At 35.1% G+C, this 10,913-nt stretch overlaps 1 protein-coding gene across 1 annotated transcript in view; it reads left to right on the plus strand.

Moving 5' to 3' along the window:
• VPS13A (vacuolar protein sorting 13 homolog A) overlaps positions 1 to 10,913 on the plus strand; it is a 110,476-nt gene that overhangs the window by 52,132 nt on the left and 47,431 nt on the right. Inside the window, exons 39-47 of the mRNA XM_061456249.1 lie at positions 827 to 1,059; positions 3,007 to 3,099; positions 4,218 to 4,574; positions 5,277 to 5,378; positions 6,604 to 6,768; positions 6,887 to 7,148; positions 8,021 to 8,181; positions 9,339 to 9,442; positions 10,411 to 10,705. Coding sequence (XP_061312233.1) covers positions 827 to 1,059; positions 3,007 to 3,099; positions 4,218 to 4,574; positions 5,277 to 5,378; positions 6,604 to 6,768; positions 6,887 to 7,148; positions 8,021 to 8,181; positions 9,339 to 9,442; positions 10,411 to 10,705 — 1,772 coding nt within the window. The remainder of the gene's footprint in view (positions 1 to 826; positions 1,060 to 3,006; positions 3,100 to 4,217; positions 4,575 to 5,276; positions 5,379 to 6,603; positions 6,769 to 6,886; positions 7,149 to 8,020; positions 8,182 to 9,338; positions 9,443 to 10,410; positions 10,706 to 10,913) is intronic.

The raw sequence follows: 10,913 nt of genomic DNA on the forward strand, positions 1-10,913 counted from the left end.
AGCCTGCCTGATGTTGCTGCCTAGAAGTGTTGTCATTTCAGTTGTCCCCTCATGTGTGTTTCTCTCTACACCAGTAAGCATGCTTTTAGCTTGAGTGCCCAAGGTCTTTCTAGTGCTGGACCCTATACCTGTCAACAGGAATTAGCCCATTAGAACATCAAAGCAGGAAATGAGCTATTTAAGCTTCCAGGCCATTGTGGCTCACATGAGATCTGCAAAGCAAGTCTTCCTTTTTATTTGTTTGTTTGTGTTTTGTCTTTGTTTTGTTTTGTGAGGTTTTTTGTGGGTTTGTTGTTGTTTATTTGTTTTCTTGTACGCTGATTATCTTAGTTGTGTCCACCTTATGTAGGCCTGCTGTGGTTGTTTAATAGATGATCAAAATCTAAACATAGGGAGCCTTACATACATTAGAACTGCAAATGGCTAGATCAAGTACTACAAAATGCTGCATTACTGTCTTATGGAAAAATGTGTTTTGCCACTCCGGAGGGCAGAAATTATGTCCAGTATTTCGGCATTTTTATAAGACCCTGTTGTAGCTGGCTGATGTAGATATTTATAGTGAAGCTTATAATAGAGGTAGCAATAGTGGTGATACTGATTGACAAAGAAGCTTTGTGGAATCTTTCATTGTATCTGAAAGTGTATTAAAGCTTTAATGGTTTTGTATCTCCAGTGAAGAGCCTAGAAATATTTCAGTCACTGGGATCTAGAGGTTTTCTGACACCAGTAATGCTAGATCTTTAAAATATCTGTAAATTGAGAGATGTAAATAGTGACCATTTAATCGTGAAAAAATAATCTAATTTAATTTATATTTTTGAAGCACCTGTGCAGCCTGTATCTACAATGGAAATGAACATTGTTGTTAAAAATCCAGAGATTGTGTTTGTGGCCGACTTAACAAGAAGCGATGCTCCTGCATTGGTGGTTACAACACAATGTGAGGTCTTCATTAAGAATAGTCCTGAAAGGTATAGCATGACAGCTGCTGTTAAGGAGTTACAAATGAAAGCATGCCCATTTCTTCCAGAAGAAAGGAAAGGGAACATTACTACGGTGAGTTTGCAAACATACACTTTGTATTCAACAAGTGCTGTGTAATTTATATCATGAGAATGCAAGTTATTTCCGAAGCTTTAACCATTAGAATGTGTGTTACAGACATATCAGTAAAATTTTTGGCTAACTTATTTTGTTGATTTTATTCTGTTTTCTCTGATATGCCAAAAGCACCATCTTGATCTGCGGCTTTGAGGTTTGCTTAGTAAGTCAAGCTAAAATAAAAGCCCAGAAGAGTAAGAAGTTAATAATCTTTTGCATTCTGTATAAGCAAAATGATAGAATTTTATGAGTGTGCACTGTTTCAAATGCAACATCATAAATTTGGAATACTTCCAGTCTAAAACTTTGTGTTAAATAGCAATGTGAGTTACAGAAGGTCACAGACCAAATGGGAAGTATGTATTATGAAATATATTACTTACTGTATGCCATAGATCCATTATATTAAAACTGCCTGTTTATAATTTGGCAACAGAATTAGACTTTTTAGTTTTAATGACCAGGTGACATGTATTGACTTCTGGAGCTTCTTGGAGCTTTTCTGCCTCTACAGCTAAACACGCTATACCTAATGAAGTCAGAGAAAAAAAGCAATTTGACAGTATAGCCAACTGTTATCTCTGTCCTCAAAAGACAGATGAATTTTGAAGAATGAGTCTTTGCAGCTCTGGATTAATGCCTACTTACTCTGTGGAACTACGTAGGAAAGACCAAAGCTATAAGTACAAAGGATTAGGACTTCCATTTACCATAGCAGCTTAGTTTACTCCTTGGGTAGACAGATTTTTTGACTGTATCAATTTGTTGACAGTCTAATTATTGAGAAAGTGATGTAGTTTCACTGATAGCTGCAACGCAATGCAAAGCTGCTTCCATTTCTGCAGCTGGGGAGCATGGCACAAATGTGTCTAGCTTTGTAAAAAGCAATTAAAAGGCTTCACACCAAGCTTTCCATCTTACAGGAAGATCTTCTGCCAGAATCTCGTGTCTCAGACTGTAGAAACAAAGACTTGTACTTAGCAGGATGCTTGTGATATAAAGAAGGAAAAGACTTCAGAGGGCTTTAGTTTTGATGCTTAAAATGGTACCACCTTCGAAAATTTGAAAAAGATACTTGAATAGCAAGAGTAGAGGTCAAAAATGAAGACATTCTCTGCTGGAAGCGGCATAACTGCCTCTTTTGAAAACCCGTACATAAGGAAATATTTGAACCCAGGTTTTCTGTAAACGATAACTATTTCAGTCTGGGAAAATAGTTGGATAAATAGAAATTCAGATTATATTCTATGCCTTCCTTTAGTGAAGAAAGAAAATATATGGTATTATATGAAGATCACAAGATTGCTGAAGGCTGATACTGATGTGAAGGTTTTGTATTGCCCAAATTTTGTGAAAGACGTATCCTAGGTAGGGACTGGAGAACAAATTTTCCAGTCAATACAATCTCAGTAGAGTCTTAACTACATCTGAGTGCTTTATTAATTACATAGCACTATTTTTATTTATTTATGTATTTATATATAATGTGCTGTAGATTAGATTGTCATAACACTTGGCAAGTGAGAGTATGCAAGGACTGACTGTAAAATAAAGCTGGAACTGAGTGATTATGATTCAGTGATGTTTTTATTCAGGAAAACTGTAACTGTTGTTGCTGTGTTGCCCTTAACTGAAAAGTCTGCTTCTCAGACGTCACGGGCATGATGATATGGTGTATCTGAAGACATCAGCAGACCTTACCTAAAGAACAGATTTACTGAAGTATAATGCATTTTATTGTAGTGTTTGAATCTTTAATGATTTAATTATGAGTGGCTGAGGTGATGCTTCTGATACTTTTTTTCGTGTACTTTTCCTTTCATAACCTTAGATACATAGTATTTAAAAAGTATATGATTTTAGAAAGATTTTTACTCTATTTGTTTTTATTTTTTTGTATAGGTATTACAGCCTTGTGACTTCTTCTTTGAAATGAAACAGTCAAGTACTAATCCACAGACAGCTGATCTAACGATTAGATCTCTAACAATAAAAGTAGGTACACTTTCGTTATGTTTTTAGTTCTCTACTGCTTTCTACTTTGAAGGCTTTGAAGTTGCTTGTGATATATGTTTCTGTCGTGGTTTAAACCCAGTCAGGTAACTTGTTCACTCACTCCCAGTGAGTGGTGCCGAGCTGACAACAATCGAGGTCCGTGTCCGTCTCCCCCCCCCCCCCCCCCCCGCACCGGGGCTCTCCCCTTCCCCGCTCCCGGAGGAACGGGGAGGAGGATCGAGAGAGTGCAACTCCTACGGGTTGAGACAAGAACAGTCCAGCAACAAATCACCACCGCTACTATCAGTTAAAACAATGATAAGGGAAAATAACAAGAGAAGAGAATACGATACCACCGGCCAAGAAACGAGTTCCACCCGGAAGCCCCTGTCCTTCCGGGTAACTCCCAGTTACCCCCCACCCCGGGCATGACGTGCTGTGGTATGGAATACCTCCCCGGCTAGCCCGGGTCAGGCGCCCCATCTCTGCTTCCTCACAGCTTCCCCTCCTCCCTGGCAGAGCATGAGCCTCACAGAGTCCTTGGTCAGGGTAAACATCACTTAGCAACAACTGAAAACATCGGCTTCACCAACACTGTTCTCAAGCTAGAAGTCAAAACACAGCACTGCACCAGTTAACACAAAGGAAAAAAACATGACTGCTACTGCTGAACCCAGGACAGTTTCTTAGGAAACAAAAAAAAAAAACATAAGGAATGACTGAAGAGGGGAGTTGTTTCTGTTCTTTATCGGTTCAGCTGTCTGTTTAGCATGTGAAAACAAACAAAATTGAAAATTAGCAGTTGTGTCACAGTGTTTTGGTTTTGGAATCTGTGTTTTATAAAATGGCCTGGTCTGCAGAGATGAGTTTTGAAGTGTTCAAATAGAGCATTGAATAATGTAGTTTAGAAAGCTTCCACCTGGAAGAAAGGCAGGGGCTGAAAATCTGTATAGTTTGAACTGTATTTTGTAGAAAGTAATGAGTTGTCAAATATAGAAGTCCTGTAGAGAACAGAAGTGTTTTGTTAGTGTTAACATATTCATTATAATGTTGTTTCTGAAAGAAGTTTTTGCCTTTAAAAGTTTCTCATTTCAAATTATTCCAATATTTAATTGTAGGTTTCACCAATAATCATAAACACAGTAATTACTATTACATCAGCCCTTTATCAAACTGCAGAAACAACAGAAGAAGAGGTCAGTCCAATTCCTCCAGATCTGTGGAACAAGAAAGATATAAAAAATCTAAAAATGTGGTTTCTTGAAGAGTCAAATGAAAATGAAGATACAAATCCAACTGCTGAACTGGTTCCCACAGGAGAGTCATTGAAAATGAATGTAGAATCTGTTTTTATAACACTTGAAGCTGGTGTTGGGCACCGAACTGTACCGATGCTTTTGGCTAAGTCCTCATTTCTCGGGGAAGTCAAAAACTGGAGTACTTTAATCAACCTACGTTCTCGTCTGGAGCTAGAGGTGGGGAATCCTACATAAGAAATGAAAGTTTCTTAGACTATTAAACATGTTATGTTACTTAGACAGTAGAGGAAAAATAATCCATATATTTGATGACTAAACACCTACAGATACGTGTTATGGGAGCAGGATGGGAATGAGAAGGGTTAAGATAGTTAAAATCTAAATTATTAGATGTATTAATGGCAGTAATTCACGTCATACAATCTCACATTTATATTCTGTACAAACTTCTCAAAAGCCTGTGGCATCAGTATTAGATTTTGGAGTATCAGCTGGCTAAGATGCTGTGACAATCTTTATTTAAGATTATAATAGAATATATTCACGTGTCATTTCTGTAAAATACTGTGCGGTTCCAATATTGTATATAAAATGTTCACAGTGGCTCATATTTGGAAATTAGTGGCATAAAATTCAGTGGTTGTTGTAGGTAGATTCTTTTTTATAGTCACTTCCAGTGCCTAAGCCTACAGCTTAGGTCAAAATTATATTTTAAGTGACATACCTTATACCGCTTATTTGGAAGTGGGTCTTTGCAGTATAGACTCAGCTCTAAGTGCAATCTGATTATAAATCTTTCATGTTACCAAAGTAACTAATATCCTTGTAAACCAGAATTTTAAGTCTTTAAAACCTGTAGAGCTTCCACTGATGTAACAGTTGAATTTATCTTCCTAATTGACTTCTGTATTTTGACAGGTACACTATTTTAATGAGATGTTTGGGGTGTGGGAACCTTTGCTTGAACCACTAGAAGTTGAGAAGACTGATTTATTCAAACCGTGGGTTCTTGAAATTAAGGTATATATTCCAAATTGTAACTCAAATCTTCCATTTCGCTACCTTAGTAAAGACAAATGCTCTGCATCTTTCATAGCTGAGGCTAATCTAAGTATCTTGTTCCTTCTTGTTGGTTACCAAGACTTTTTTTCCCAATTAGTGAATGAAAACTGCTTTTGCACAAGTGAAGATCTGGACTCACAGATGTGTTAAATAATACTGTCTTTCAGGTGGTGAGAGAATTTGATTCCAGTTGCACTAGATAATCATAATGGCTTTAAATCATTTTCTCTGAAACTAGGTTGTATGCGGATGATGCCCTCAGTGACTTCAGGAAGGTCTCATTCCACAGTAGTACCTGTAGTGGAAATCTGTTGGAAAAATTGATACCCATTACTGACTAGCACAAAGTGTGCTCTGGGGATAGTGCTCTTACCAATTAAGTTTCATCCTTTGTAGGGAAAAAAGTCTAGATTCTGGTCTCAAAGTAGATAAGCATATATCTAAGGAAGAGTGATACTTCTCCCACTCTCCTTTTTCTTTTTCAAAAGTTTTCAAGTATTTTTAGCCCAAGAGGTTGCTCAGAATAGAAAACTTGCACTTTTCTTAGGACTGTCATTATCAAACAACTTTCTGAAGTGATGGGCTCACAAGGGTAAAGATTATTGACTGAGATATTGCAATCAAGAAATTGCTATTAAAAATATTCCAAAGAATTTTTCAAGAAGGTGTGAGATCTAATGCAGAAGAAAGGTAGAAGACAGTGAGTCAAACCTTCTATCTTCTTGCCCAGATTTGAAATACAACATTTGGAAATACATATAATTTCCAGAATGTTGACGGTCAGGAAAATGTGTTTGGTTTGGAAATGTAAAAGACTAAATTTGGTGTTACTCCTCTAAGAAGAGGAAATCGGTTACATATAACAGTTTTTACAGTGTTATTAGATGTTACAATGACTGTTTTCACACAGCGTTTACTGGATATGTTAGTGGCTATATATAGCTGTATATTGTTAATTCTTGAATAATCATAAATTTAGCTAATGTTATTGACTTCTGAACTACTTCTTCTGCTTCTTGCCTTTATTCTCTTCTTCTGTATTCAAAAATAAAAACATGAACAGAAAAAGGAAAGCCATGACAGGTCATAGAAGTGGGAAGGGGAGACAGAAGGCATTTTGAGGTGAAACTTGCTTCTACAGAAGAAGTGGTCAGATAAGAATGCTTTAAAAATCTCCTTTCAGATGAAGAAGAAGCCTAAAAAAGCATTGGTTGAATCGGATGCAGAAGAAGAAGAAGAACACTTCAAAATTCCAGAATATAAAACAGTAATAAATATTTCTTCAAAAGACCAGCTGAACATTACATTATCCAAATGTGGACTACAAATGTTGAGTAACCTGGGCACGGTACGTAAGATTGCTTAACTATGCAGTGTCAGAAATGTTAAATGAATGTTTGTGCAGATCATCTTGATGAAATCTTATTCAATATATTTGTGTTTTGTATCTATACTTCGTTTTCTAGGCGTTTGCTGAAGCAGCTAGTCGAACTTCAGACATCTTCAAAAAAGATCGAGCACCATTTGTAATAATAAATTCTTTAGGACTTCCCATCACTGTCTTACCTAGTGATTCCTTTAGTGTCCTTAATGTTGAATTTGGAGCAAAAACATTTATTCTAAGAGATGAAGAGAATTTAAATATGGAATTTGTCAGAACTAAAAATGAGAGTGACCAATTCACAGCAATGACAACTCTTTGCAGCAAGAGGTTTTACATTCAGATCTGTAAGTTCCAAAGTTCATATATCTTCTGTTATTGTAAATAGTGCATCATACATAATACTACATCTTGCACATGTCAGTAAGTATTGGGGAACTACGTAACATGAAAAGAGTGTCTATATTCTCTGTGAATGGCAGTATTTGAAATCCTGCTTTAGTCTTCGCAGCTGAAAGTTAACATGTATCATGTTAATTTTCATAGCATAATTTTTCTACTATGATAAATTATTTGGGTAACCGATCTTTACTCATGAGTTTACTGCAGTGAAGTATTTGTTTGCATTCAAAAGTTAATGCAAAATTAAGCTACCTCAGTTTTTATTTTTTGTAGAATTGAGGCCTTGTATGGATATATGAGTGTTCATAAGGTTACTTTTAAAGGGGATCTTTAGAAGAAAAGATTTTTTTTTTTTAAATTCAAGTAAAACACAGTTAAAAAAGTAACATCTAGTTTTAATGTAAATGTGTTAAATATTTTAAGTTGGTTTATCGTAATAATTGACAGGTTTTTCAAAACTGATTTTCACAAATGGTCTTGACCGTATTATGTATTAGTTGAATTGTTTGCACAGTGTGTCTGAACTGTACCTTGTTAAAAACCCATTACATCTTGTAAACATTTCTTTTTAGGCACTACTTTTATTTGTAGTGACAAAACCCACTTGACTCTTTTTTTCCTCTGGTGAAAAAAAGTCTTTGCTGTTTCTTAGGAGCACTGCAAAATTGGCATATTAAAAGTGGTGATTGTACATTTTCATTTGCTTTACTTTTTTTAATAGATTGATACAGAAAATTCTACTGAATGTGCATTTCTGGCTTTCAGATGTATGTTATGCTTCTTTTGAGTCTTTTATTTCTCATCTTATAAATTCTAGGTCCACATAATCATTCCACTGTGGAAAAGATTCCATTGACAAAAGTGGGTCGATGTATTTACAGAGTGAGACATGACGAATCGGGTGTTGAAAGGGCCATTGTCTGTCAAATTGATACTGTTGAAGGAAGCAAGATGATAACTATACGTTCTCCTATTCAGGTTATTATATTTACATACATCATAATTTTGTTATTATTCTAATTTTTAATGAATAAAAATGATCCTGTAGTCATTAAATAAACATTAAAAAGTGCTTCAAAAGCTTACTTAAACAATTCCTGTAACATAGCTCTTGTGTATTATAAGGTAGTTCAGAAGAGATTTTCAAGAATAAAAAGCTTTTCCAAAGTGACAAAGGCAGGGGCTGGGGTGGGAGTGAAAATGGACCTGATTTTAGATCAGGATAATTCATCAGTTATGTCTTAAAATGCTAGCTGTGATTGCAGTCTTGTTGACCTATTTGCTTTGTATGAAGTGATCAAACTTCTCTTAACCTTACGTTGATTCTGCAACATAAGGTTAGTCTGTCAGATTTTTTTTTTCTTCATTCTCTATGATTGAGACATGAATTTCAAATGAGGAACAAGTCAGCTAAGAGTGTGTGTGTCTGTTTTTGATTCAGTAGTGTTAGATACATGGTTTGTATGTAGTTTACAAGTACAGGGAGGATCCAGGTATTAGTGCTTTATAGTGGTAGTGTCCCTGTTTTGTATCACTTACAGCTTTTGCCTGGAGTGGTTTATGACTTGGTTAATAATCAGGTTTACTGTTTTATACTTACCTAAATTAATATTTTTTCCCCAGAGCTAATAATACCATTAAAATAACCATAAAGTAAAAACCCTAATGTTTGCAAAGAACAAGAGCACTCTGTACCCCCTGAATTATGATTGCTGATGGTTTAACCTTGAAGTACAGACTTTACTTACCTTGTGGATTTTTGACCCGCCACAGCCTTGTATCTAATACAATTTTTAGGAGAAATTTCTTTGAAAATTTATGATATAGTTCAGATCTACTTGTATTTAGTTTTAAAGGGCTTTATGCTTCTCCTTAAAAAAATGTTACAGCTAACATATTCATTTTATAATTAAAATGTATTTATTTTATGATTAAAATATAGCATTAAACTGCACAACCAAATTATTAAGGAGATCTGCTGTTATTGGGGACAATTCTTTTGAAATACCTGATCTGGAATGGTAAATGGGTAAGAAGAAAAATAAGAGACTACTTATTCTGTCCTCTGTTAGGTTTAAACCACTTATCCTTCCAGTTTTTCCTAATGCATGTTGCTGGATTTTTATTTCATTTAGATAAGGAATCATTTTTCAATCCCGTTAAATATTTTTGAGGAAGGAAGATGTATAGGGACTGCTTCACCAGAAAATGAATTCAACATACCGTTGTCCTCTTACAGGTACTTTGTTGCATTGTTCTTTTATCATGGAATATGTTTATAGATTGTTGATTATTGTATCGATACAATTACACTAAAAAAGTTTTCTGTTTGGTACCTAATACTGTAATTGTATTGTCATTGTTAGCTATGATCTTCTCGAAGCATCTCTATATAATTCTTGAATTGGAAGTCTTTTGAAATCCGTTTTACTGGACAACTTAAATTAACCAAGTTACTTTAAGTATCCAAGCCCAGGTGCTGCTTGTGATTGTTACTCACACAGTACAGACTTTTTTCTTAGAGGAGTGATGTCTAGCGATGCATTACAGCTTCTTTTTTAAAAAAAAAACCACAACGGACTTCTTTTGTTATTTGTGATTCTGAAGTAAAAAATTGAAACTAATACACAAACTCTATCACAGTTGTGAAAAAAGACTTGTCAACCTTAGAAAGACTTGGCTTCCAGAACATCTACACTATTAGCACCTTCAAGCTAATACCCACTTGGAACTGCAGTGAGTTTGTGTGTACAATTTAGCTGAACTGTCACCAACTTTTAGGCACATAAGTTTGCTTTGATTTTTTTTTTTTTTTAATGATTATGGAGACTTTCTTTCTGTTTTCCCACAAATACTTTCCCTCCCTTTTTTTTTTTTTTAAGATGACAGCTGTTTGTCTTTTTTTTTAAATAACCTGCACTTTACTGTGGATAATATAAGTTAGTAAGTATCTCTGATTACCTGTATTTTATTTAATAAGGGTTAGTGACCTTCTAAATTCATTGCACAGATATATAGACGAGTTCAACTAGGCGCATGTAAACATTTCTCATAGTAAACTTTTCATTCAGGAAATGTTTACTAACAAAATGAATTACTGTCAGAAATCTTCCAAAATCCAAATAATCATAGAATGTATGTTGCATAGGACTTTTTCTTAAATGAAAAATTCAATGTCAAGTGTTTAAAAACCATTTTCATTTACAGATCCATACTGAGTTTGCAACCACAAGCCAATGAAAATGGAGTGGATGGAGAATATGATATGTGTGAAGGAATTACATTTGATGAAATTATGAAAAATGTTGACAGTTTATTACAAAGGAAATGTCAGTCTGTGAGGTCAAGTAATCACTCACTTATCATCAATATTGTTCCTGTAAAAGACATGTTGACAACTTCATTATGCACAGATCAGTGGGATTTTCCATATGTTGTTCATTTATGGCCTTCTCTTCTTCTCCGCAATCTTCTTCCTTATCAAATAACTTACTCTCTAGAGGTAATTCTTTAATATTTATTTTTTTTGTGATGCTTCCCACCTGTGATATGAAAGCTCACAAGGTGGTTGAAATGTGTTTATAAATTTATATGAAAAGATAGGGCTTCTGGTAGAGTAGTTGTGAAGCAAGTTTACAGATCTTGTAAGGGCAAGTCTCTATTACAGAAACGAAACAGTGCCAGAATGTGAAAAGTGGTGGTATTAATCA

This window comes from Pezoporus flaviventris, unplaced genomic scaffold (assembly GCF_033815535.1).
Source record: "Pezoporus flaviventris isolate CSIRO_AGI_PZ_B2104156 unplaced genomic scaffold, CSIRO_AGI_Pfla_v1 ptg000022l, whole genome shotgun sequence".
Lineage (NCBI taxonomy): Eukaryota > Metazoa > Chordata > Aves > Psittaciformes > Psittacidae > Pezoporus > Pezoporus flaviventris.